The 27,728-nt window shown below is 46.3% G+C and overlaps 9 protein-coding genes across 9 annotated transcripts; 4 read left to right on the top strand and 5 right to left on the bottom strand. All coding sequences in view use genetic code 12, as the record gives it.

The window, feature by feature from the left end:
• Window positions 1-1,588: 1,588 nt before the first annotated feature.
• On the bottom strand, window positions 1,589-2,410 carry FOB63_001357 (uncharacterized protein; the record flags this gene model as incomplete). Its single annotated transcript, XM_002618544.1, has 1 exon — window positions 1,589-2,410. One exon carries the CDS (start codon window positions 2,408-2,410, stop codon window positions 1,589-1,591), a length of 822 nt encoding a protein of 273 aa, XP_002618590.1.
• A 1,042-nt stretch (window positions 2,411-3,452) lies between these two features.
• Window positions 3,453-7,013, bottom strand: FOB63_001356 (DNA-dependent ATPase; the record flags this gene model as incomplete). Its single annotated transcript, XM_002618545.1, has 1 exon — window positions 3,453-7,013. The coding sequence occupies one exon, from the start codon at window positions 7,011-7,013 to the stop codon at window positions 3,453-3,455; it is 3,561 nt and encodes a 1,186-aa protein (XP_002618591.1).
• A 447-nt stretch (window positions 7,014-7,460) lies between these two features.
• Window positions 7,461-8,255, bottom strand: FRP3 (putative ammonium permease; the record flags this gene model as incomplete). Its single annotated transcript, XM_002618546.1, has 1 exon — window positions 7,461-8,255. One exon carries the CDS (start codon window positions 8,253-8,255, stop codon window positions 7,461-7,463), a length of 795 nt encoding a protein of 264 aa, XP_002618592.1.
• A 2,802-nt stretch (window positions 8,256-11,057) lies between these two features.
• Window positions 11,058-11,948, bottom strand: FOB63_001354 (short chain dehydrogenase family protein; the record flags this gene model as incomplete). Its single annotated transcript, XM_002618547.2, has 1 exon — window positions 11,058-11,948. One exon carries the CDS (start codon window positions 11,946-11,948, stop codon window positions 11,058-11,060), a length of 891 nt encoding a protein of 296 aa, XP_002618593.2.
• Window positions 11,949-12,843: 895 nt separating this feature from the next.
• DBF2 (serine/threonine-protein kinase) lies at window positions 12,844-14,655 on the top strand (the record flags this gene model as incomplete). Its single annotated transcript, XM_002618548.2, has 1 exon — window positions 12,844-14,655. One exon carries the CDS (start codon window positions 12,844-12,846, stop codon window positions 14,653-14,655), a length of 1,812 nt encoding a protein of 603 aa, XP_002618594.1.
• Window positions 14,656-17,809: 3,154 nt separating this feature from the next.
• Window positions 17,810-18,529, bottom strand: FOB63_001352 (exosome non-catalytic core subunit; the record flags this gene model as incomplete). Its single annotated transcript, XM_002618550.2, has 1 exon — window positions 17,810-18,529. The coding sequence occupies one exon, from the start codon at window positions 18,527-18,529 to the stop codon at window positions 17,810-17,812; it is 720 nt and encodes a 239-aa protein (XP_002618596.1).
• Window positions 18,530-21,390: 2,861 nt separating this feature from the next.
• Window positions 21,391-22,854, top strand: FOB63_001351 (U4/U6-U5 snRNP complex subunit; the record flags this gene model as incomplete). Its single annotated transcript, XM_002618551.2, has 1 exon — window positions 21,391-22,854. The coding sequence occupies one exon, from the start codon at window positions 21,391-21,393 to the stop codon at window positions 22,852-22,854; it is 1,464 nt and encodes a 487-aa protein (XP_002618597.2).
• A 949-nt stretch (window positions 22,855-23,803) lies between these two features.
• Window positions 23,804-27,052, top strand: VAS1 (valine--tRNA ligase; the record flags this gene model as incomplete). Its single annotated transcript, XM_002618552.2, has 1 exon — window positions 23,804-27,052. One exon carries the CDS (start codon window positions 23,804-23,806, stop codon window positions 27,050-27,052), a length of 3,249 nt encoding a protein of 1,082 aa, XP_002618598.2.
• A 252-nt stretch (window positions 27,053-27,304) lies between these two features.
• FOB63_001349 (uncharacterized protein) lies at window positions 27,305-27,523 on the top strand (the record flags this gene model as incomplete). Its single annotated transcript, XM_066102156.1, has 1 exon — window positions 27,305-27,523. One exon carries the CDS (start codon window positions 27,305-27,307, stop codon window positions 27,521-27,523), a length of 219 nt encoding a protein of 72 aa, XP_065958455.1.
• Between the last annotated feature and the right edge of the window lie 205 nt (window positions 27,524-27,728).

The following is a 27,728-nucleotide window of genomic DNA, read 5'->3' as shown; positions in this document are numbered from 1 at the left end:
TGTGGTTCAAAAAAAAAAACTCGGCCAAATATGCTCGTGAAGGAGCGGAAGTATGGCACGTCAACCCACATATAAGTGCGCCAGGTAAATCTGCGGCCACTCCTGCCATGCGCACTCCCGCAGGTGTGTTTGCGCTGCAAGCGTGCATCTGGTGCATTATTGACGCTTATTGGCCACCACGCTGCAGGACATCTAGCCCACCATGCAGACACACCTTATTGTTGTCGCTATCCCCTTCGTGATTTGTTCATTCAGATGTATGCGACGCTGCTCCGCGTTTGCAAAGCCGAAATGGCCCGTTCGTAGTGTGGAGATGCGACTTCCCGGCGCTCTCCAACTCCGCTCTTCACCAATACTCCCGCAGCCCCTTTGCATCTGCAATGAAGTTCCGGCACGCAGTCTTCCACCAAATGCTATTGGCTCTGCTATTCGTCATTTTATATGCGGCATTCTGCACCTCCTGCGCCATGCTTTCAAGCTACACACTCCTAAAGCAAAATGCCTACGTTTCTGTTCCATCTTGCCTGTACCATCTACTTGTTATGGCCAGCTAGAACGTGCTTCTACTCATCTGCAAACGGCAACCTTGAAGATACCGATATATTTTTTGTGGTCCGCGGAGGATATGAATCGTTGGCTTTTTTCATGTGTATGCCGGATAAGTGACTGCGCATCCGCGCATGTGTGCAGATTGTATGTGCTACACGAACAAATACAGACTAACTTCGGCAAGACTTGAGTCGCAGAAGATGCAATATTGCCGAGTCATAAGCATACACCAGCAGAAGGGAAAGCGACATGGGACAGACCCATGCGTTTTGTTCGCGCACAAACAATGTATGTCCGTGTGCGCAATCTCAAAAACCGGTTTATGTCTCCGCCCGAGGGATTATTATCCTCGGGAACAATCAACCCCCTAAGCAAAATTTGCGCGGCACACATATGGGTAAAGGGAGATTAAGAAACCGATACGAAAAGCGTTTGCCAAAAATACCATCAAGAAGAAGATTGCTTGCAGTGCATTAGCACAATGTCTGCCCCAGACGACAGCTTCTCCGTTGTGCAAGTGGCCTGCGGGCGAAGTGGTTATCTGCAACGCATGTGATGGAGACACAGGCGATATTTTCAGAGGTGCAGTGTGTTTAGGGGCGAAATGGAGCGGGTTCGTGCACGGTGGCTATGCAAGCGCACATGTCGTTTGTTCCTACTTGCGCAACACCATGCTCTACGCCGGCAGACGCATCCTTGAATGCTCATGTATTCACTTGCACCAACATATACATGTCGAGCGAGTGTCACGGATCCTGGCAATATATACATGATATTACGGCATGGCTGGGGACATACCGACTTTCGGCCATCCTGCACCTACGACACTCGGGGGTGGTTCATTTTTATATGGCCTTGTGCGGCAAGATCGATTGATGCGCCACAATTGGTGAGCCCGCCACGCATGTGACGCGCGTGCAGACACAAAATACGAGCGGGCCAAACCTCTGCCCATGCTGCCATGAGCATGTGAGACATACGCACCCAGGCAGTTGCATATTGCAAGACATTTAACGCTCGCCGGCATGCTTCCATTGCATTACATTGTCTGCCCACGATACAACTCCTTGATTATGCGGCCTTCTACTATGGTTTCTCGCACAATGCCCTGAACTTGCTCTGGGAAAACACGTCCATACCACACTGGCGGCTGATGCTTGGAAAAGTAAATGACGTTCCCGGCATATGCGTGTCCTCCAATGTGCGAAACCAACCCGACATCGACATCCAACTTCTCATGCGCAAGTACACGCTCAAACTCCTGTAAGAGCAAAGGTGCAATGCGGCCGCAGCGAATGTCGCGCTGCGTGTGGCCGCATATTAGCACCAAATCTTTATGGATTGGTGTCTCTTGGAAAAGATGCGGTCTCTCGACTTTTGTATGCGGCGTTGCATTTGCAGACGCAAATGGGTTGAATACCAGTTCGGTTTCTTGCACTGGAAGCAAGTAGTGCTGAATAAACTCGGGGAGATTGGCCAACTTGAACTCGACCTGTATGCAGTCCGGGTAGATGAAGACCTTTTGATGCGTGCCACCATCGATGCCAGAGACAATTGCATTCAGAAGCGTCACGGGATGCTGCGGACTGAGCATCTTGCGTCGGAGCACCTCAAACTCGCTTGCTAGAGACCCTGGCACAAGATTGATTTTTGGCGGCATAGTGTCAAATGTCGCCACACCGTGCAGAAATGCAAGAACATGCTTCCACATGCTGGGTGCTGTGCCATTGAGATGTGTGGTGGCATCAAGTCTTTTGTCGGGAGGAAACGCAGGTACCTTGCAATATGTGCATCCAGTGTCGTATGCGGGTGGTGGACATTTGTCAATGAAGGTGGAGTATGGCCGTACACGTCGAAACATTTTGTTTTGGTCGCTCGAGTCGCAGCGCCCGCACTTTTATACTTGAAGTACTCGAGCCTTCTCTGCAGGCGCCCTGTGAGCCTGCGTTCGGTTTGTCAGATGCACCCCACTGCAGCCGCTGCAAGCTTTAGACACTCGTGCGGGATCAGGCATAATCGCACATCCGTGTCAAGCAAGATTATGCTCGGGCGCAGATGCCGGTAGATTGAGTGGACTTCATTGTTGATGAAACTTACGGCCTCAGTGTAAGAAAAATTGTTCTGGAGTATTGAATGTCAGTGCCACCCTGTCTGAAAGCAGAGTAGACGTGGAGCATTTCAAGTATGCTGAAATTTTATTGAATATGACAGCATGAAGCAAGAAGTCGGAGATGGTGTTATGTGAGGTTCCATTCGATCCTCTTGTAAAAACAGAAAAGAACACCACCTAGTCATGAAATTAAATGATGTCACTAATCTTCTTATTGTTCAACAAATCAATGGTCTATGAATAAAGAACAATCTTGTAACACACAAAAAGATGTACCCTATACTCTCCAGTGAAGATAGAGTACTTAGTACTTTAATCAGTATTGTAAGTGGGATAAGTGATCTCGATCGAGATGTAGCTAGTTTCACATTGCCCATTTTGATTAAAGAATTTCGACCTTACCCTCGTAAGGTCAGTCAATTTTTTTATGAGGAGGGTTCATAGAATCGATCCATTTTCCCCACTAGTCACCATTTTGGCAGCATATTCTGACTAGCACGAAAGAATTAGAACAGAAACACGATCTGAGACCTTAAACTACACATATACTATCAGTGAATAAATTAAACTCCTTCTAGATACTTTCCTCACGTATAGGACTTCCAGTCTAAATCCCTTTGGGTTTCCTCACTTGAACCTATACATCGTTAGCTCAATAGACAAGCTGTTCCGGAAAACCGCATAGTTCAAGTGTAAGCAGACTGTGACTCGAAATCCATTTTCGAATAAGCCAAGGCTAACAAAAAGAGATGAGACTTCTTCTCCAGGCCAGTACGAAAACAGGACATGCCTCTCATTCTTCGCCTGCTCCCTCATCCTTCAATTCCAGCTTGAGTTTCCATCCCTTCTCGTCTTTCTGCCAATCCGCCACTTCACGAAGCAAGGACCGCACCATCACCAACTCCTTCTCCTGTTTGAGATCCACCAACTTGGAAAGCGCCCCCAAAATCTTGCCTGACTTCGCAAATCCACCTGGCTCCTTCATTAAAACGCCAACTATCCGCTCAAGAAGATCCTGCCTTGAATTGGAAGGTTCTCTTTCTGGAACGCTCCGTCGCTGGCGCAACTCGCCCAAAATGGCCGTCGACGACAAGGAATTCTCATTTGTACTCGACGGAACCTTGAGTGGACCGTTGGCCTTTTTCTTTGGCCCAAACCGGCCTGCAACGCCAAACTTTCCCGTCCATGTGGGCGTACCTATGGCCGTTTTCCGGGCAGCAAGGCGAGACTTCCGCAATGCAGCAGCGGCTTCCTTGGCCACACGGTTCGCTTCCTTTTCTGCGAGAGATTCTTCCAGATGCGTCTGGCCCACGATCTCGTCGTGCTGAAGTGCCGAATGCACGCCGGAAAAAAGCCCTTCCATGAGTCTGTCGTCTTCTTTTGCGCCGTTCTTCTCGTCGTCGTCGCCTGCAAACTTGTCGAGCTTGGACACACCCATAAGAGTGGCCACACGATACAAATCGTCGTCGTTTTTCGGCCCGCCTTCAAGGCGCCGCAGCTGCCGGTCTTTGGTGCCGGAAAAGGTTTTTTCAGACCCGTTGAACATCTCGGCTGTCTCTGTGCCCTTTTCGTCCGGATCGCCCAAGGTGAAAAGATCATGCAAGTCTGCCAGCTTGAAAAAGCGCCGCTGTTTCGGGTCCTTCAAGATTTTGTTGGTGAGAAACGTTTTGAAAATCTGCCGGTGGTAAATTTTCTCTTCAATGGTGCCTGCCGTCATCAACCGGTAGATGGTGATGTCTCTCTTCTGGCCCAAACGCCATGCCCTTTCTCTTGCCTGAATGTCGGTCGACGGATTCCAATCTGGATCGAATATGATGACGCGATCGGCGCCGGTCAAATTGACGCCGAGCCCACCAACTTTCGTTGTGAGCAAAAATACATGGTAGTATTCGTTGGCATTGAAAGTATCCACCAACTGCTGGCGTTTGCCGATGGGCGTCGAACCGTCCATGCGAAGGTAGCGCATAGGGTTGGACGTTTCTGCACCCTGTGCGTCAATGCACAGCATGCGCGCAACGAAGCGCTCTAAAATGTCAAGCATCTGCCGCGTCTGGCAAAAGAGCAATGTGCGGTGGCCCTGCGCTTGCCACAATTGAAGCAACTGGCGGGCCACCTGCATTTTCCCGCTGCGCGCCGGGCTGCCGTAGTTGTAGCCCTTTTTGTGAAGCAATGCGGTGCGGTCCACCAAATCGGGGTGGTTGCAGATCTTGCGCAAAATATCCACACCCATGAGAACACGTCGGCGGCCCTTCATTATCGCAGCAGCATCTTCGCTGCCCAAAAACTTCTCGTACATGTCGTGCTGGTACTGGGTAAGTTTGACAAACAAAACCATTTCGCTTTTCTTGGGCAAGTCCTGCGCGACATCGGCTTTTAGCCGCCGCAATAAGTACGGCGAGATTAAGTCGCGGAGCACCACAGCGCATTTGTAGCCCGTCTGCACCTGAAGATTCGATGCATTTGCATACCCGCCCATATTGATTGGGATGGCAAACTGCTGTTCGAAAACAGGAAGCGTGCCCAAACGGCCTGGGAATACAAAATCGAAAAGCGACCAGAGCTCAATCAAGTTGTTTTGGATTGGAGTGCCGGATAAAATCACCCGGTTATGCGTTTTGATGCGCTTGCAAGCGAGAGATATGGCCAGGTTTGGATTTCGGATCTTATGGCCTTCGTCCAACACGGCATACCCCCATTCGTGCGGCAAAATGTGCTTGGCGTAGACGCGGAGACCAACGTATGTGGTTACGAGCACGTGTCCGTGCTGTAACACCCGCTGCACCATTTCGCTTGCATTTGCTTGTGCATTTGCAGCACGCACCGAAAGCTCGCCTTCGCCTTCCTCATCCAAGTGCTCCTCCAACTCCTCCTCCATCCTAGCCATGTTCTTCATTCCCGATCCAATACTGTGCAAAATCACACATCGGAGCGGTGGCCACCATCGATGGAACTCATTGACCCATTGGTTCATGACTGTTGCAGGTACAACTAGTAGAACCGGCTTGTCGAGTAGTCCCAGGTAATGTAGCCCAGCCAAAAACGCAATCACCTGGATAGTTTTGCCCAAGCCCATTTCGTCACCGAGAATGCCACCAGTTTTCTGGCAGTAGAGCTCCCAGAGCCACTGAACACATGTTTTTTGGTACTCGAAAAGAGCAGGGTGGATGTCTCCTGGAAGCCGGAATCTCGAGTCAAGCACAGCATCGGCAACTGACGGATGCGGCAAGAACCACTCTGGCTTATCGTTGTGTTCCTCTTTTCCGTTTTCGTTACGGAGCGCAGACCGCCGGGAAACCCATTCCTGGAGCCTTTTTTGGTAATAGTCTTCGTTTCCGTCGTCGATATTAGCTTCGACCGTTTGGGCTTCGACTTCCGAGTCCGATTTGGCTTCCGATTCGGGCTCGGACTCCAATTCGGAAATGGCCCGGCGCCGCTTTTGTGGAATCTCGTTTTCGCTCTCGCTATCCACATCGATAGCTTCAATATTGGCTTTGTAATCTCCATCGCTGTCTTGAGCCTTGTCTTCCAGATCATTCAGGTGATCTTCTATGTCTTCGGTATACGATTCTAGACTTTCTGGATTTAGCTGAGCCTCTGTCGTCTCGGGAATGTCGTGAGTCTCCAATTCTTCAGGACTCTTTTGTGTCTCCAGATCTTCAGTAGTCTTTTGTGTCTCCAGACTTTCTAGTTTCGGTTGTATCTGTTGATCATTTTGATCACTCGGGTCTTGTAGAGTCTCGGGACTTCGATCTTCTGTCTTTGCTTTCTTCTCCACCAGAGCCTCTTGCCGATTCTCTCTTTCTGTTCCGAATCCCGGCGCTCTGAGAAAGACATGCGACTGTCCCGTTTCCGTTTTGAATCCGCTTGTGTTGCCGAACGCAGTGATTTTGCCCGTCCGAATCAAAAAGTCTCGCTCAGATTCGCCGGCCATACGTCCTCCTCCAGCCGATTTCTCCGCCGTTTTGGCCAACTCCTCTCTGTTTCCTCGAAGTCGGGCCTGAATATCGGCCATGTCCTGCTGGAGCTGTTGGAGTTCATTTTCCTCGAACCATGATATTTCGTCTTCGAGCTGACGCCGCTGCGAAAGCTTTGTTCTTGGATTTTCAAGCCGCCGCCTCAAAGCTTGGATCTTGGATGTGGTCTTCCGAAGTTCGGCTGTGGTTTTGCGAAGACGTTTTTCGTCGAGCTCTTGCTCTTTCGAAATGAGCGCCTTATTTGCCTTTTCCGTTATAGACGACTCAAGTTCATCTTGGTTTACAAGCTTGACGTTCAAATCACTTTCCAATTCATCCATGGTGGGCTGAAGATAAGCGCATCGGATTTGGTTGCTTGTGTGGTCACGTGAGCACGCCATCGAAAATGCACACGACGCTGAAGCGATAAGATAAATCTAGCTTGCAGAAGCTGAAAAAAAAAATCGACTTTTGGCTTTCTACACATATGGGACATTCATGCTGCGCAGAGGTGCGTTGATGCGTTGATGCGTTGATGCGGGCAATGCGGGCAATGCGGACAACCATGCGGTGCGTGGTGCAATGCATTCATAATGGAAGGTGCATTAGTGATAAGTCGCATTTGTAGTGTAAAATGGCATAATGCATATGTGAGCTGGTGATGCATTTCTATATGCGTTTACTGAATGGGGATACAATACTCAACCTTTTCAACACCCTTTATTGTGATTGCAACTTCAACAATCGCAAGAACCTGCATGTCCGGCGCCTATCACGCAGACTACGATGTGACGCCATGCGCCCAGCAATAAATATTATGTATTGACAGAACAATGGAGATACGGCGCCTAGTCCCTCTTGGCCAGCAAGTCGGGCAAAGGAAGAGCCTTGACAGTGATATACGAGTTCTGCGAGTTGGCAATACCGGCGTAAGCATTGTACCACGCAACGAACGACGTAATAATTCCGAAAACACCCGCAGCCTTCTTGACAGACACCGAGTTCTTAAACTGGGCAATGGCCAATAACAAAAACGTAATGTCCAAGAAGAAAAACAACAAGAAGAACGCAAGGGTGGACTTCAAAGTGCACACACACAAGAAAAACGTGAAGATAAACCAGCCCACCATGAAAATACCTAGCGCATACCGGAGCTCCGTTTCGTCTGTTCCGTACGCCGCCACAATGCCAAAGGTGTCTGTTTCAATAGCCGCCCACGAGCACCAGAAACCTGCGAAAGAAGACAAGGCCACCGCACCAAAAGTGTTGGCCACGGCCATTTCAAACATACCAGCAACAAACTGCGCAGCACCACCGTAGAAAAAGGCCAAGCCAACCACAATCTTTGGAATCGTCACACCACGGGCTTCACAGTTGACCAAGGACAAGACAAAAGTCGTCAAGGCGAAAGCACTCAACCCCAAAGGAGCAGGGTTGGCCAAGTTGTGCTTTGGTGGAGGACTCAAACCAGGGTTAAGCGTACCACCAAACGCCTGAGCCAACTCGGACTTCAAGTACCGTTCGTTTCCGAAATGGACATATTCGTCGTCGTGCATAATACGAGTGACATTGTCTCCCTTAGGAGCGTCGTTGCCGACGAAAAGCGTGTGGTCTTGGGGTTGCTGAGATTCTAAGTCGGTCATTAGGAAAAGGCAAGAGCTGTTAGTTAGCAGAGAAAAAAAAAAAAGATGTGGGCAGTACGGCACCTTTATATATGTGTGGGGTTGGTGTTTGATGCGATGGAGTTAGCTGAGTGGGGTTTCCGAGGGCAGAACCGGGGGCGGCTCCGATGGGGCAATTCTGCCGAGCCGAGCTTTGGAAGAACGGAACATGTTGGAGAAGCGGGGACGGGACACAAAACTGAAACAACAGCTGCCAAGAGAACAGGTGGCCTCTGAAACGAAGAAGGACGAGTCCTCCGGTTTGTTAAAAGGTGGGGGCTAGTTTTGGTGATTGGTGGGTCACGTGATCGCCGAGGGTGTTCTGGGACGATAATATGACGCGCTCGCCCTCGGAACACCCGCACGCAACCCGGCCCAAGATTCAAGAAGTCCGAAACAGCCCCATAAAGTGGACACCCGTACCTCCGAGAGGTGGGGTGGCTGACCAAGAACACAAAAGTGCTGGTTTTCACAGCCAAGCAACCGGGCCCTCAAAAAGGGCCAAATGGTTATTCTCGCCAGAATAAATGTTTTTGGACGTGGCAAATGTCGTCTTGCTGGCCATTTCGCGCAAGGCCCGTTAAATGAGCGTCGCAGAGCTTTGCAGAGCATATTGCAGAACGGTGCAGAAGAATGCGCTTGCAGATCCCAGGTCACGGGCTTAGCATCTCCCCATCCCACCCCGGGCAGCAAATTTACGAGTTGCGTTTGTCTCCACATTTCCTAACTCCTGCGGGCTCGCAACCAAAGTGATCAGAACAATGCGATTAAACAGAACCCAACAAATGGTGAAATGCTATTTATCGTCGTCTCTAAGTCTATAGGAAGATTGAGTAACGGAAATTGAGATGGCGGTGTTTTCGAGGATTCGGGTCGTGGGTTCTGAAAACTCCGAACTCCGAGGTGCGACGTACCCCACATTATCTATTTTACAAGACATTCTTGGCAAGATGGAGTGCACCTTGACAGTCTGGGGATCCTTGACCCTGCAAGTTCTTGGATCTGGAACATGGGGTAAGATGATGGGAAGAAAACGAAAGTTCCAGCGGAAGGAAGAAAGAGTAGAAGGAATAAGGGTAAGTTCCTTTCCTCCGTAATCGAGAAATGGTAATTGGCCAGCTTTAAAGGATAGACCTTGCGATTTGAGTATATTTAGTAAATGTATTTTAATCCCCTCACTCATCTTGGATACTGTTATCGGATGATTGACATGATTGATTGACAATGATTGATTGACATGATTGATTGACATGATGGGCATATTATGATGGATGATTTGTTGTGATGGATGATTTGTTGTGATGGATGATTTGTTGTGATGGATGATTTGTTTTGATGGATGATTTGTTTTGATGGTTGACATGATGGACTGATTTAATGAAAATCTTGCCTTTTGGATCGGCACCCAACTTGCTTGAATATTCGAAAAAGTTTGTCAGTCTTACCTAGCAACCTAAAGCATTCTGTTTTTCTGGCAGATTCAATTCACAGAACCTTAGGTGAGAGATGGCAATTGGATTACGCTTACAACTTCCAATATACTACGTTATTGTGATTAGCCACTCACAATGCAACTTGTCTTGCTACTTGAAAATGAAACCAATCATCTTGCTAAAGATTTAAACTCCTTGTCCACAAATATACTAAGAACAACTACTCCTCAGTTAGTTAAGTTACGAAGCATCTTTCTTGAATCCGTAATATCTTACTCCCCTCCATATCATATTTTTTATTAACAGGAACATTCCTGAGAAACCCTAACTATAGGTAGCGCATGGATTCGAATGATAATCTAGATATTATTTTAAATGCATTACCTCTTATAACAATCTATCAGTTAGGTCATATAAATACTTAGAGGCGTTCAGCCATAATCCATGGTAACTTTAGGTGCCTGACCAGACAAGGCCAATACTTATCTGAATGAACGGTTCTCGTACTATCAATTACTATTGCAACAACGGTCCATCAGCAGGAAAACTAGCCGATCTTGATGCTACGAATACATCACGTTCTATTTCAGTCTTACAACCAAGTCTTATACTTAAACTTTCACTACCATCATCGTACTCAAAATTGGTATAGATATCTACACAAACAGTAAGGACAAGAAGTTTTCATCAAAATACTAGTGTAGTAAATTCTTAGGACCTGAATAAGCGGCCTAAGCCTTGAAATCGAGTTTTTCGCCTTCGTCTTCTTTATCCATCAAATCCATAAGTGTAGAGATATAGGTGCTGTTAACATTTTTTGACATTTGGTCATGATAATTTGCATGCCTTACAACTTTAATGACTCCATTCAATCTGCACAATGGACATGGCCATGTCTAGCTGAGAAAGTAAAAAATGAATAATCAGCTGAATGGTATTCTTCTGTTCTGGTGCCCTATTCTCAATTTCCCCACATTTTCCCATTTTTTCTCTTTTCTCAATCTATCATTTGCTTCTTCTTTCTATTTCTCAATCTATCATTTGCTTCTTCTCGATTCTCTTTCTTTTCTCACTCTTTATCATTTTGCTATTTTTGTTCTACTCACTCGTTTTCTTTCTCCTTATCTTTTCTCTTTTTTGTTGTCTTCTCTGATCTTCCATCTTCTTCTTATTCTTTCCGATTTCCTTCTCTTCCTCTTCCTTCCTCTTCCTCTTCCTCTCCTCTTCTTCTTCCTTCCTCTTCCTCTTCCTCTCCTCTTCTTCTTCCTTCCTCTTCCTTATCCGTTATCGTCCATTCATACTACTTAGCCGCCAGAACCTCATGTTCTGTTTGCAACATTTATTTGCAGCCTCACTTCCCCGCATACTTGGCCCTGATCTCATCAAATACGCGCCGCTGCTTGAACCACGTCTGAACACCCCACTCCATCACCCACACCGGCGCATACCACCGGAGCCAGTGCAAAAAGTACCCGCCGTACCCTCCGTATAGGTTGAATTTGCTGCTCCGGCTTTCCACCTTGCCCACAATATCCTCAGCATAGTCGGCCGCACTTTGGCTTCTGTGACTCCGGCTCATATTTGTTGCTGCTTCTACACTGTCTCTCATGCCGCTGACATTGAAGTGTTCCGAGGGGTACTCGCCTGCTTTATTCTTGTGGACCTCCAGCCCCAACGAGTCTGCAATCGCGGTGTCCACGCCTCCGGTAATCACGCTGTGCACCCGCACGCCAAATGGCTGCATTTCTCCATGCAACACCAACGCATATTGGTCAATGGCTGCTTTTGACGCGCAGTACGCCAGTGTCCACGAGAGGGGAACACGCGCCGCCACCGATGCCGTGAAGACGATTGAGCCCCGCGCCGCTATCACAAAGTCGCTCATGTACTTGGTCATGTACATCTGGCCCAACACATTGACGTCCAAAAGACGACGCAAGCCGTCATCGTCCAACTCAATGGCGGGTCCGCCTACGTTGCACACGCCTGCGTTGTTGTAAAGCACATCAAGACGTCCGCCTGTCACAGAGCGCACGTCCTCAACTGCTGCCTTGATATCGTTGACATTGGTAACGTCGGCCACAATTGGAACCAAATCAATCTGCTCTTTCAAAGTGTTCATGCCGGGAATATCGTGTTTGGTGCCCAATCCAAGCACAACGTATTTGCGCCGATGGAAGGCCTTGGCCAATTCGTACCCAATTCCGCTCCCGGCGCCTGTCACTAATGCGTATTTTGTCATCACTAATATTGCAGCCTTCCTATGTTTTTAGTTTGTGCTGAGGCTTCTGCTAGTGCTTCGATTGGGTCTGCATTCGGTCCTGATTCCAGCTTCTTTTATAGTGCTCCCTACTATCATGTGCAGTGAGCCCACATCTACACCAAGACAAGAAAATCATCCCAGTGCAGGCTGTCTTGCCTGATTTTTGATTTCATGTTAGATCCTGTTGAACAATGTAAATCAGGTACGGGCCTCGAGATTAAGAAAAAAACACCTTTCCCGCGCATAAACAGTCCACCTTGAAGCTGAACAAAGAATCGAAGAGGTTTCCGAAGCCAGTTTTCTGTGTCAGTAAGGGTCCATCTGCGAAAAGATCATTCTACCTAGCCGAGGTCCGTTTTAGAAGACTGTATCTACCCCGGAATATCCTGCATCCAATTGTTCTTCGGGACGCAAGCGCCACTTATAAACGATCTCCCCATGTTCTACTGCAATCAGAACAGGATACGCAAACACTACTCTATTACCGTCTAACTCAATTTGTTCTGCATGTCCCGTAAATCTGACATCCTGAAGGTGCATGCGAAGAATGCGCGTGCAATTGTTCGCTGCGTCGCAAATTCGGTGCCATTTGCGTCAGATTCCCGGACAAGAAGACATTAAAAGATTGTTTGGGACATGAAGACCGTCACGCACGTAACGTTCCGTGCATGGAGAAGTCTACCCACTGTTTTTCATTGAGCAGAAACAGAAGTTTGGAATTCTGAGGATGAACACCCGTGCACCGCGAAACGATCATTCCCCCTTCCAGCCCTGCGCATGCCATTAATTTTCCCCTTTTGGCGCATTTGTAAACACTGGTCAGAGGTTTATCAACGACGTCTCATCCTTGCTTCCATTCCTCTTGCAGTTCCCAATGGCTTTTTTTAAAACACCCCGACAAAAGGCTGATGTCAGCGTTGCTGATATCTCCCAGTCTATGGAGAATGTCTCCATCCTTTCGAACGCTATGGACATTGACACGTCCTACCGCCTGACACCAAAGAGAGCTTTTGACAAAGAAAACATCACTCCCTCAAACTCGCCCACAAAGCTGGTTCTCCACACCTCTCCGTATGGGAAGAAAAACGCACCTCAGACTCCCCAGCATCATGACTTGAAACTTCACAACAACATTTCCCAGCTCCAACCTCGCAACAACTTTTTGCCTCCTGACTTTTACACCAAAGCAAACTCTTCCAAGACGAAACGTCTAGCCTCGGTGGCCCAGCTTTACTTTTTGGACTATTACTGCGATATGTTCGACTATGTCATCCTGAGACAGGAGCGCTGCAACATGGTAGAGCACAGATTGCTGACCGATCCAGCGTATGCGCAGAACCCAAAGAGACAACAGATGGAATGGCGCAATTACGTTGGTAGAGAACGCGCCTTGTTGCGCAAGAGACGCCTTAAGCCCAAGCACAAGGACTTTGAGATGATCACACAAGTTGGTCAAGGTGGATACGGTCAGGTGTTCTTGGCTAGAAAGAAAGACACGCGCGAGGTTTGTGCATTGAAGATCTTGAACAAGAAATTGTTGGTTAAGTTGGATGAAACTCGCCATGTTCTCACTGAAAGAGACATTTTAACCAACACGCGCTCGGAATGGCTAGTGAAGCTATTGTACGCGTTCCAGGACGCTGAAAAAGTGTATTTGGCTATGGAGTTTGTTCCTGGTGGCGACTTTAGAACATTGCTTAACAACACTGGCTACTTAATCCCTCCACATGCTCGTTTTTATATTGCAGAGATGTTCGCTGCCGTTAACTCATTGCACGATCTTGGCTTCACCCACAGAGACTTGAAGCCCGAAAACTTTTTGATTGATTCCAAGGGCCACATAAAACTAACGGACTTTGGATTAGCAGCAGGTACAGTCTCCAATGATAGAATTGAGTCGATGAGAGTCAAATTGGCTAATTTGGAGGACTTGGACCACTACCAAGTACCTTCTAAACTCATGTATGAGCGTCAAAAAATTTTCAAGCAATCACAAGGTCACCACAACTTGGCCAACTCTATTGTCGGCTCTCCTGATTATATGGCACTTGAAGTTTTAGAGGGAAAAAACTATGACTTCACAATCGACTACTGGTCGCTTGGTTGTATGTTGTTTGAGGCGCTTTGTGGCTATCCTCCATTCAGTGGATCGAAGCAGGATGAGACATACTATAACTTAAAGAACTGGAAGACAGCTTTAAGAAGACCTCAGACTAGAGATGGAAGATATGTGTTCAGTGACAGAACTTGGCAGTTGATTATCAAATTGATCGCATCACCTTCCACCCGTTTGCGCAACTTCAGACAAGTGCAAGCACAGCCATACTTCTCTGACATAAACAACTGGGAAGCGTTGAGAAGTAGGACCCCACCCTTCACGCCGCAGTTGGATAACGAAGAGGATGCCGGATACTTTGATGATTTTGAGGATGAAGAAAGTATGATGAAGTATAAGGACGTCTTTGCCAGACAAGAGCAGAACGAGTCACTCTTGGAGAACTCGCAGCTTGGTGGCAAGCGGTTGGGTAACCACAACTTTATTGGATTTACGTTCAAACACAAGTCGAATCCGAACAATAAATTCCAAAATGGTGAGGTTAACCTCTTGGGCACGCCACGGAGCATCAATGGGAAGCCCAACATTTTTGGTTCCAATCGGTTGGATCCTTTGGCTACGCTCTACTAACGAGATCTATGTTTAGGTAATTCAGGTACAATAAAACTCCAGTAAAAATTCAGTACGAGTACTCGACATCCGGTTTTCGTGTAAAACTTTGTTCAGCACCTTACAATTTCGTGAATTTGCAAGCTAAATTATAGCAGAATTCGTATCAAATAGATATGGCTTCTTCGCATCTCGTCATCAATGCTTATCAGATCCATTCATTGATTAGAAAATATTAAATATTTGGATTGGAAAGAATATAAGAGGTAATAAATTATCTAATTCAATATCCGTAGATATGTGAATGTGCGCAAAAGTAATTGAACAACATTTTAGTACGACAACATCTACCTTCTTGTTTTGATCTACCAATGACTGAAGGCTAAGTAAAGAGATGAGAGGATCTAACCGTACACTATTTTTTTTTGTTGGAATGTTGCTCATTGGGTAAGGGTAATGTGACTGTTGAACTCGATTACAGCTCTAAATAGTGTTTTGTGCTTATGGTTCCAGTTCAAGTCTCTCTAATCATTTGAGTTGAAACAATTGTAACATCACACTGTAATTATCAAGTTGGTAATTTGCAGTAAGTCATTTGAGATAGATTTTAGAAAGAACAAGTAGTTGCAAATGACAAATCCTCTTTGTACCCCAAACTGTGGGGGTTGGTGGGTGACACAAAAAGAACATAGACCCGTACCTCTCGTTTTAACACCAGTACCTCCGGAAACACCCATGCACCATGGAAAAATCCATACATCCCTCAATAAATCCATACATTCGGAAAGGAAATCCGTACACCATACTGAAATCATGCAGTTTGTGAGACCAAAAATCCAGACACCATGTTTGGACATCCGTGCACCTCATAGTTAAGCTCACAAGGGCTCCCTCAATTTCCGGAATTCATGACAAAATGTTAAAAAATTGCCCTTGTCCACATGAACGAGAGCAAATCAGTACTTCCTCACATCTAAGAGCCGCTGTTTACAGTCGATTTGCAACTATAAAATTTCAAGGGGAATGTACTAGAAGATTTAAAAGTATATAAGATCTGTATATTCCTAGATTTTTTTCCAATTATGGGAATTGAAGTTTTGTTATTTGGCAAGGGTTGGTAGGGCCTTGATTCCTCATTAGTTTAGTTGGAAGTGCACTGTGGAAATCAACTAGCTGTGTCACAAAACAATACGAAAACATCGTTTTCGTGTTGTACTTTATCCAATATCGGAAAGGAAATGTTGAAAAGATTACAATCAGATTACACTTAATCTTTCAGTTCTGATCTTGCTTGTTGTTGAAATTGACGTAGCTGTCGAATAAGGTTGTAAAGAATGACTTTAGTGTCATATTTCCTCTCTGCTTAATGTTTAAATTGCATTTTCCACTTCTATTGGTCATGTTTTTGTACAAACATGCAATTTTAGCATACCTTCAAGGAAAAAGGAGTAGTTGCAAATGGTAACTTCTCTTTGTACCCCGAATTGTGGGGGTTGGTGGGTGACACAAAAAGGATTCAGACCCGTACATCCCAAAACACCCATGCACCATGAAAAACCCAAACATCCAAGGTAAAAATCCATACACCACGTAGAAACCCGTACATTTTATCACTAAAAACCCAAACACCAAGAACCAAACACCCGTGCACCACATACTTAAGCACCCAAGCGGTCCCTCAATTTCTGCAAACCATGCCAAAATGAATGAGCAACCAGGATGTTTGAACGCGCCCATTTTTCGTATCTGCATAGCTTTACCAAAAGATCCAAACCAGAGGAATATAGCAAGTGTTAACTTTAAGTAGATATCTGTTTCTATAAAAGTATTAGTATGAGGTAAACCTAGGTTTAAATGGAATATAACATATATATATATAATTCCCTCTTTTGGATAGGACTATTTAATGTATAAATTATCCCCAGTAGAGGATGATATACCCATAAGCTAAAGGTGGGTCAAAAATGTGCAATGTAAACATATGCCAGAGTGAAATATTGTAGATGTTTTCGAATGGCGTGCTGAGTCTATTTTAATCAAAATATGGACATTGCGAGGTTAGAGAAGATTTGAACTTGATGGATCAAGAATATCGACGAAATAATTTGGAAAAGAACGGTTAGGCCACTCAAAGGTTTGGGTTGTCGTGGAAGCTAATACCTAGTAGATTCAGTCGCACGAATATAAAAGATTTTTCCGTAGTGTCAATTTTTGTCTTGTATCTTGAAGTTTATAGACACCACACCATTCCTGGCAATTCTTTCCATCCAAGAACAGGTTGAGTTTGAAATAGGAAGTATGCAAGCAGAAAGAAATGAGCAAGTGAGAGAGTACTGCCAGGCAAATTCATTGATCTACGACCAATGTGCCGATCACACGAATTAGTTACACTTATCTACTCTCAGTAATTACCCTTATCGTCATGGAATTTGACATGTAGTACATACGACATCTTGCATCCAAAACTGGTCGGAATGTAGAACTGACTTTCATGTAGTACTGTCTTTCATGTAGTACTTGTGACTTTCATGAGTGTACTAGTGTACTTTGCTTGTACTTTACTTGTACTTTGCTTGCTTTGCTTGTACTTTGCTTGTACTTTAATTTTTACTTATACTTTACTTGCGTACTCTACTTTTGTCTTTACTTGTGTACTTTACTTTTGTCTTTACTTGTGTGCTTGCACTTGTATTTGTATAGTTACACATGTGTACTTGTACTTGCACTTGTATTTGTATACTTACAGATGTGTACTTGTACTTGTACTTGTACATGTATTTGTATTTGTATTTGTACTTTACTTGTAATTGTACATATACTTGTACTCTCTTGTAATGTCTTCACTTGTCTGTACTAGTCTTGTACTTATACTTATACTTGTACTTGTCTTGTGCTTTACTTGTGTTTCTTGTACATTACTTGCATTTGTCTGTACTAGTCGTACTTGTCGTACTTGTCTATACTTGTCGTACTTGTCTATCATTGTCGTACTTGTCTATACTTGTCGTACTTGTCGTACTTGTCGCACTTGTCTGCACTTGTCGCACTTGTCTGCACTTGTCGTACTTGTTGTACTTGTAGTCTTGTAGTATTTTATGTCCACCGACCCATTCGCAGCACTGCAATGCCAGTCTGCCTAACTTGGAAAACCTGTTCCTGGTTATCTATCAGCACCTCAAGCCGAGGCCGCCCACACAAAATCAGCCTCGACCTTGCGTTCCACCGCCGGCCGCTGGTAAGACGTGTGGATCTCTTCGCAGAGCGTGCTGGCGCGTTCGACCACCGCAAGCAAGTCCTGTTCCGAAAACGAGCCCGAGCTTTCCGCCAACAAAAGCTTGCTGGCCTTGCGCAGGCGCACGTCAAAGCACACCACGTGGTGGCTGGCGGCGGTCTTCAACGCCCGGAGCGGCGGGTTCGGCACTAGCGCCCCGTCGGCAGCCACAGCTAGCGCCACTGCGGCAAACGAGTTGAAAAGCGCCACGTTGGCGTCCACAAGCGCAAAAAAGCAGCAGTTGAGCGCCGCGCTGAGCTCGTTGCACGCCGTTTCGCCGCCGGCCGAGTCGCCAGACACCAAAACGACGCCTTCAGCATCGACGTCTGTCGCTAGAAACTGCACCACCACCTGGATGAGCTGGCGCGGGTACTTGTAGCGCACAATCGCCAGCTGCAAGACCGACCGCAAGAGGTCCTCCAACACCTTTTCCTTGGTGGCGGCAAGGCCTCTGCTGGGCCGCACAACGATCTCCAAGCTGGCCTGCGTGGGCAACTCTTGTCTGGGCTTGGGCTCGATCGGGCCGGTCACGGAAACGACAACCTTGGTGTTTCCGGCAGTGAGGCGGGCCAGGCCGTCGACCTGGGAAAGCGGCGAGAGCTCGACGTGGAAAAGCAGCGACATGGCTAGAAGAAGGTGGTGCAGGAGGCGATGGAGGTGAAGAAGTGCTATAGAGTGTTATATGCACTCCGTCTGTCGCAGAAGCAGTGGTAGACATTTAGACTCTGGCCAAACTCCGAGTTGTTCGATATTTGGACTTTATTGTTCGAATATTTGACTTTGTATTGTTGAATGTTTCACTGAACTTTTTCTTGTTCGGAGATTTATTGACCTTATAGTTGGAACCTCTGCTCTATGCACTCCTGTCTAGCTGATTTGACAGAGAATTTGAACGTGAGCATCTTCATGACAGTTGTTTGACATGAGTGTAGTTAGGTTTGACATAAGTGTAGTTAGGTTTGATTAGAGGATGATCCTCATCTAGAGAAAGTAGGCTATATACGTCTGAAAGGATCCACAAGTAAGCTTCAAGAACCAATTGGGGACAGCTATTCGCAATACTCCCAGTACTTCTACTCCCAGTCCTATACTCCCAGTCCTATACTTCCAGTACTTCTTTCTCCTCAATACCAAATCAGTATTGTTGGCATCGGGATAGAATAAGTTATGAGTAATATGCAGTACACGGTAAGTGACAGATGAAGCAAGACATGGATTGATGCAGGTGACTGAGAGACGTAAGTTGTCAATTATCCAAGTCGTCAGAATTGTCGGAATTGCAGAATTGTCCAAACTCAGACAATCGTAAGGCTACGGTGTGGGGATATTTTGTTCCTTCCGGCTCATTTTCCGCAGGTGTATAAGTTTCTTTCTAGATGCATTCGAGGACCATACTATTAAATCATATTGGGGATGTAGACCGTTGATGGGGGTGTTCTATAAGTATTACGAGCAATGCAAAAAAAAAATTCAAATTTTTTTTCACCACTTTCATTTTTGGCAATAATAATTGACTCTATTCTAGATGTTATATTCAACGACCTGTGAAGCACTAGTGTTGGACTGCAGACAATACAGGTCTCTAGACCTTATGATCCACCAATTCATTAAAATAGATAGAATAGCTAAAGAATAATTAGAAAATTCAGATTTTACTAATTTTCGGCAGTTTCGTTTTCAGGAATTTCTGGATCCATACAAAATGGTTGATGTTTTTCTCTATTCTATTTCTGCTATGTTCTTAATTAAGAACTGAAGAATGAAGAATGAAGGAATAAGAAATGAAGAATGAAGAAATAAGAAATGGAGTATCAAGAGATTTTACCCCTGTTGTTTGCTGGAAGGTCGCCCGTAGCTTCAATGGTGTACCATCATTTTCTCGGGGATCTCTAAAACTCCCGTTTATCTAAGAATCCTCGTTAGTGATATAGCGTGAAGAATTATTAAATAATAATATAAAGAATATTGTATCTACCAATCATTTCCACACGTACTTCTATCTCAACTGTCTGCTCCTCTGCCTCCTACCGATATATCTCTTGACTTCAGGGGTTGATCTTTGATCTAGGAGGAAAGGTGTGCATGGAGCAGACTACTTCAGGTGGTAAGTAACATTTCTGACAGTCCACTTTAGTTAAATAGAAATCAATCTCAATCTTCAGCAATCTTTGGCCAATATTCAGTCTACACCCAATCAACCAATCAGCCAATCTACAACGAACCAACCAATTGACCTGTGCGTTGATGGGTTCAGATATCAAATAATGCACGAGTAAACAAGGGCAAGAATATTTTTAGAATTCTATTCTCATATTTGTGATCTTCAGATATAGAAGACCACCAAAGTCAATTTTAAGCTTGTTCTGGTCAGGCTCTTTCGCTAGTTTTAATTCCTAAATGCGACTCATTGACGAACTATGCGAACGTTTAATCAACCCTAGCAGGGAAACACAAAATGAAAAAACCGAAGGACAAATTCTTTGCCATAGAGAGATTTTCTTTTTTTAGAAAAGCCTGCTTGCTATCATTAGCTCAGAATCCGTTTTCAACCACCAAACTATTCTTTTTTGTACAAACTTTCTTTATTCTGTTCAAAGAATCGTGTGTAGTGTTCTGAAGGCACAATGGGCCCGTCAGAACTCTCCTTTTGATAGTTTATTAGAAGACATAGACTTATTAGATTTCATGATTTCTCTGTCCGATTTTAGATTTGAACGGCTCGATTCCTTTCTGGCTCATTGAAACGGAGACAGACTACACAATTGTTGATCTTGACATCTTAAGTTGCTCATAAGTACTTAGAGTGTTGACTATATGAGGAGTTTAACCAAAGGTAGAGCTCTAGTGAGCTCATTAATTGGTCAATGTCTGCTGTGACAGCTTACCATCCAAATTTTACGCTATTTCATTTTCGTTATACAGTTTGGCGTGTGAATGTCTGCCGTTTAATAAATATTGTATAGTAAGAATTAAATCTACTTAGTAGATTAATAAATATCAAACGTATGGCGATCCATCTTTCTTTGAAGGATGAGTATATATAATAAACACCATTGGTGTTTATCAAAGATATAATTACATAAAATGTGTAATTATATTTATAATACCTTTCTTTAATAAAATAATAGATAAACACCCTTTGAGTGTTTATTTATGATAATATCTTCTTAAAAGGGGATAATAGATATAACTTATCATTGAAAATTTTAATTTCGTTAATTTTCTATGAATCACCTTATTCTTCAGTTTCTCACATCAGTGTGTATGGAAAAGCGTGAAGACTACCATCACCATATTGAATTTCCATGGCACATTTCGATTTGGAAGATGACTTCCACTTTCTTAATCCAGCTATTAAACCTTAATATATTGGCTAAAAAAATAATCCTAACATATTGGTTCATATTCGAACCTCTCGCTTCTGCACCTAAATAAACCGTCTCACCTCCTGCACACGTGACGCCATCTACTACTCCAACACTCTGATGGATTTCGAAAAGGAGCTAGCGGCAGACTTTGAGAGCGACTCCGACTCCTTTTCCGAGGCCGAAGTGCCCCAGCCGGCAGCCCAACCCACTGCCCCCACCAACACCGCCCGAAAACCGGCCACTCTCGCCCAACTACTAGAAAACAGCCATTTGGCCAATGTCGGCGCCAAAATCGCCCAGCTCGACGTGAAACAAGTGGCCGACGTGGAAGAACTCAGCTCCGTGCATGCGCTCATCCCGCAGATCCGCGAGACGTTGGCCCGCCACGCCGACTCGACCGAAACAGACTACTTGGAGCTTCTACAAGCGATAAACCACAACCACCAGTCGCCCGAGTATGCGTTTTTGGCGCAGCTCAGCGAGCTCCCGCCGCTAATCTCGGACGAAATGGCGCTCTTGCACCGCTACGCCGCAGTGCAGTACCGGGTTGTCTTTTCTGAGTTGGAGCTGCTTGTTCCAAGCCCTGTGGACTATTGCAAGATCGTTCTTGAGATTGGCCAGGATCTTGCGGGCATCCGGGCGCACGAGCCCCGGCTCCGGCAGATTGTGGCCGGCGACCGGGTTTTGGCCATTGTCATGGCGGCCTTGCAGCAGTTCCCGCTGCTGTTCACGTTGAACGACCAGGACATGGCCAAGATCGCTCACGCATGCACCATGTGCCTCGAGCTCAGCTCTTTTCTCGACGAGGTGGCAGCGTTCATATCGCAACGCCTCTCCAAGTTTGCGCCCAACGTCTCTGCTCTAATAGGCCCTGTGGCCACGTCCCAGCTTCTTATCAGCACGGGCTCTTTGAAGCTGTTGGCTCTCACGCCGTCGTGCAACCTTCCGTCTTTTGGCGTGCGGGACTTGCTGTCGCAAACGAAAACCCACTCCAACTTTGTGCGGGCAACAGGATACCTCTACTACTGCGATCTAGTCAAGAGCCTTCCGCCGGAAATCGTGAAGCTGGCTCTTCGGATTCTCAGCGGGAAAGTGGTGCTAGCGGCCCGAATCGACTTGTCGGGCTCGTCGCCGCAGGCCGAAATGGGAGAAAAATACAGGCTCGAGGTGCAGAAGAAAATCGACCAGCTTCTCACTCCGCCAGACCAAGCGGCCGTCAAGGCGCTTCCGGTGCCCAAGGAGCAGAAGTCGAAGAAAAGAGGCGGCCGCCGCTTCCGCAAAATGAAGGAGCGCTTCCAAATGTCCGATCTCCGGCGAGCACAGAACAAAATGGAGTTTGGCAAGCAGGAACAAACTGTCATGGACACTTTTGGCGAGGAAGTTGGCCTTGGCATGAGCAAGCAGCTCGAAGGTATCCTGGTCAACAGGAACACCGATGCACGGATCTCGAAAAAAATGGTTTCGAGGCTCCAGCAGCAAAAGGAAAGAGTCGACTTGGATACCATCGTGGCCGTCCCCGAAAAACAGCCAGAAGTGCCGTGGGGCCGTATTAAGAAACGGCGTTTAGCAGATTTGGATTGAACAAAAAAGGATTTGCGTTCCACAGTGAACTAGAAATCCCACATTTCCACAGAATGATAGAATGATAGAATGATAGGAAACTATGAGATACATTCAGCATTAGATTCAGTTTCGGCTCTTGACGTCTGTCCCATTGCTAATAAAAAAGCTGATAGGTCTCTTTCTGATGTGAGGAGGCTGGCTAAACAGGCCTATATCTTCTACAAGATGGACCTAAATGGACCGCAATTCCCTCGATCCTAATAGCGTTGATGTAACTTACAGAAAGCGGCTCGAAATTTAGTCTGACATATTCAAAAGACAAACATTTAATGGCATCGCTGTTCTAGTTGTATTTGCCATTCTGCATTTCCCGTTTATTATCGGTCTGTAAGTGTTGTTCACTCTGGTGGAAAAGAGAAATTGAACTATGTAGCATCATGATTCATATTACTCCTTAATGGAACAAATTACAGCGCCCATATTCCATCCATACCTCGAAATACAGCTACGTCTTCGTGCAAATAACGGGAAACGAATTCAAAGCAAGCAAATTTAGAAATAGAAAAGAAGGCGGAAGACGATAAGATTCACGTAGAGACCACCATAACTAATACAGGAGCATGTGATTCCAAAATTACAGGATCTGAGGAATTTTGTGAATTCCTCATTTCGTCAACCTCTTGGTTTGCCTAACTCTGTGATTTTTTGGACCACTATGAAATCTGCTTGATAGTCGAGTCATCTGCGCACCTAATTCTCTGATTTCTGTATGCCTCAAAAAACATGCAACCCATGTCAACCAAGCCAGCTTTCACAAAACCCTTTTTCGACATCGACGAAGAAGACGAAAAAACTATTTTCTCTTTCAAAAACGACCGGTTTGTGGCAGATTGTCCGACAGCCCAAAATGTTCCCCTGGTGTACGGGTGTGCAGTATGACTAACGAAATTTTTTTCTCTCAGGCCCTATGGTCATAAGTCGACTACTTCTAGGAAAGGTAATTAGAACACCCGTGGTTTTTTACGTTCCGAACCGTACACTTAGAATCTCTCAAATGTCTGCCCAGGAGAAAGCGCAAGCCGCCCCTGCTGGAGCCCCACCAGCAGAGGCGCCCAAGAAGGAAAAAACCGCCAAAGAAATAGAAAAGGAAAAGAAAAAGGCCGAGAAGATGGCCAAGTTCTTGGCCAAGAAGCAGAAGCAGGAGGAAGAGGCCAAGAACAAGAAGCCTTCCGAAAAGAAGCCCAAGAAGGAAAAGAAGGCTGCCGAGCCCGTTCCAGAATGGACAGACTCCACAAAGCCAGGCGAAAAGAAGGTGTTGGCGTCTTTAGAGGACCCAGCATTCAAAGCGTACAACCCGAAGAACGTGGAGAGCTCGTGGTACGCGTGGTGGGACAAGCAAGGCTTCTTCCAGCCGCAGTTTGACGAGTCCGGAAACGTCAAGAAGGAAGGTGTATTCTCCATTCCAGCGCCTCCTCCTAACGTCACTGGTGCTTTGCACATTGGACACGCCTTGACCATCGCCATCCAGGACACGATGATTCGTCACAACAGAATGAGAGGCAAGACCACGTTGTTTTTGCCTGGTTTTGACCATGCCGGTATCTCGACGCAGTCTGTGGTGGAAAAGCAGGTGTGGAAGACCGAAAAGAAAACCAGACACGACTACGGCCGTGAAAAGTTCGTGGAGAAAGTCTGGGAGTGGAAGGAAGAGTACCACGCCCGTATCAAGAGCCAGGTGAAAAGATTGGGTGCTTCGTACGACTGGACCAGAGAAGCCTTCACCTTGAACCCAGACTTGTCTGCCGCTGTGACTGAGGCGTTTGTCCGTTTGCACGAGGACGGAACCATCTACAGAGCGCTGAGATTGGTCAACTGGTCTACCAAGTTGAACACGGCCATTTCCAACTTGGAAGTGGACAACAAGAACATTTCCGGCAGAACCTTGTTGGCTGTGCCCGACTACGACGAGAAAATCGAGTTCGGTTTGTTGACCTCGTACTCCTACCAGGTTGTGGACTCGGATGAAAAAATCACCGTTGCCACCACTAGACCAGAGACCTTGTTTGGTGACACCGGTGTGGCTGTTCACCCAGAAGATCCACGCTACAAGCATTTGCACGGAAAGTATGTGCAGCATCCATTTTTGGACCGCAAGATTCCAATTGTCTGCGATTCCGAAGCCGTCGACATGGAATTCGGTACTGGTGCGGTGAAAATCACCCCAGCTCACGACCAGAACGATTACAACACCGGTAAAAGACACAACTTGGAGTTCATCAACATCTTCACCGACAACGGTCTCTTGAACGAGAACTGTGGCCCCGAATGGCAGGGCATCAAGAGATTTGATGCTAGAGCTATGGTCATTGAGAAGTTGAAGGAAAAGGGCTTGTATGTTGGCCAAAAGGACAACGAAATGACCATCCCACTCTGCTCGAGATCCGGCGATGTCATTGAGCCCTTGTTGAAGCCTCAATGGTGGGTCAAACAAGATGAAATGGCCAAGGAAGCGATCAAGGCTGTCAAGTCTGGCGATATCACCATCACGCCAAAGACCTCTGAGAGAGAGTACTTCCACTGGATGGAGAACATCCAGGACTGGTGTATTTCCAGACAGTTGTGGTGGGGCCACAGATGTCCTGTCTACTTTGTGGAGATTGAAGGCAAGGAAGGTGACCGTTTAGACAACAACTACTGGGTTGCCGGAAGAACCTACGAAGAGGCGTTGGAGAAGGCACAAAAGAGATTCCCCGACACAAAGTTCACTTTGGAACAGGACGAGGATGTGTTGGACACATGGTTCTCTTCTGGATTGTGGCCTATTTCCACTTTGGGCTGGCCTAACCAGACCAAGGACTTGGAGCGCTTCTCGCCCATGTCCATGTTGGAGACCGGATGGGACATTTTGTTCTTCTGGGTGTCCAGAATGATCTTGTTGTCGTTGAAGTTGACCGGTAAGTCTCCGTTCAAGGAAGTCTTCTGCCACTCGTTGGTGCGTGACGCCCAGGGCAGAAAAATGTCCAAGTCCTTGGGTAATGTCGTGGATCCTTTGGATGTCATTACTGGTATTTCTTTGGAGAGCTTGCACGAGAAGTTGAAGCACGGAAACTTGGACGCCAAGGAGATTGAAAAGGCCTCCGCTGGCCAGAAACAATCTTACCCTAGTGGAATCCCCGAATGTGGTACCGATGCCTTGAGATTTGCCTTGTGTGCTTACACCACGGGTGGAAGAGACATCAACTTGGACATTTTGCGTGTGGAAGGTTACAGAAAGTTCTGTAACAAGATTTACCAGGCCACCAAGTTCGTTTTGGGCCGTTTGGGCGCTGACTACCAACCTCCAGCATCCGCTGCATTGTCGGGCCAAGAATCTTTGGTTGAGAAGTGGATTTTGCACCAATTGACCATTGCTGCCAGAGACGTGAATGTTCACTTGGACAAGCGTGAATTCTCTGAGGCTACGTCTGCCATCTACAACTTCTGGTATGATTTGTGTGACGTCTACATTGAAAACTCCAAGTCTTTGATCCAGGACGGCACCCCAGAACAACAGAAGTCGGCCAAGGACACCTTGTACACCTGTATCGACAGCGCCTTGAAGTTGATTCACCCATTCATGCCTTTTGTCACGGAAGAAATGTGGCAGCGTTTGCCACGTCGTGCTGGCGACAAGGCAGAGTCGATTGTTGTGGCCACTTACCCAGACTACGAGTCTTCCTTCGATGATGTTGCTTCCTTGGAGGCTTACAAGTTGGTGTTGGAGATCACCAAAGGTGCTAGATCGTTGTTGTCGCAGTACAACATCTTGAAGAACGGCCAAGTGTACATTGAAACGACCGACGACAAGGTCAGAAGCATTGTCAAGGACCAGCAAGACTCTATTGTGGCGTTGATCAAGGGCGTGGAGAAGATTGACGTTTTGGGCGCTGGCGAAGCGGTTCCTAGCGGATGTGCATTGAACGGTGTGAGCGCCACAACAAACGTGCATGTTTTGGTCAAGGGCCAGATCGACTTGGACGCGGAAATCGGCAAGGTGTCGAAGAAATTGTCCAACGTCAAGGACTTGCAGTCCAAGTTGAACGACTCCATCAGCAAGTTCACCGACAAGACCAAGCCGGAGGCCAAAGAAGCTGCTTTCAAGAGAGCCGAGAATTTCAAGGCCGAGATCGAAGGTTACGAGCAGACCATTGCCATTTTGGAAAAGTTGAAGCTCTAAGTAGACAATGGTACAATGCGGCAGTGGAATAATGGAAGAATGGAAGATTGGTTTCGGTGCAGGCGCGCGCAGTTTACATGCTGGGCGGCTGCGCGTGGAAACTTTATTTTGCCCGCTCGCCCTTTTCGCGGTGCTGCAGCTCCATGCAGTGGAACATGCTACTGTACGGGTGTTTTGTGCGGGCCACGTCCTCCTACTATATAAACCCCAGGGTGTGCCCCCTATTGTAGTCTCTACCCATAATACACAAACATGAACTTTGACGATTTGAAAAAGAGAGGCGAGGCTGCCCTTGCCGGTAAGGACGGCAAGATTGACTACGCTGAGCTCGGCAAGGATGCCCAGGAAGGTTACAACACTTACAACAAGACTGAAGGTTCATTTGCTGATAAGGCCAAGGCTGCTTATGCCGGTTACGAGTCGAGCCACAAGGACGACAAGAAGGAGGAGGAGAAGAAGGAGGAGAAGTAAATACGCAATCAATTGACCGTTGCAGTAGCCAAGAAATGTAGATCTGTCAAGATTAAGTGCTGGGGCAGAAAATAATGAGAATGGAGAGCCATTGGTCAAGGAGTATAGTGGCAGAATTGATTCAGAATTGATGGAGGAAGCCAGGATTTTCGATTATCTAGCTTGTTAGTCATGTTGTGAAATTCTTCTTCCGCTTCGGTCCGAT

Source organism: Clavispora lusitaniae (genome assembly GCF_014636115.1).
Source record: "Clavispora lusitaniae strain FDAARGOS_655 chromosome Unknown tig00000038_pilon, whole genome shotgun sequence".
Classification (NCBI taxonomy): domain Eukaryota; kingdom Fungi; phylum Ascomycota; class Pichiomycetes; order Serinales; family Metschnikowiaceae; genus Clavispora; species Clavispora lusitaniae.
The sequence above is the reverse complement of the archived record's forward strand: the minus strand, read 5'-3'. Positions and strand labels throughout refer to the sequence as shown.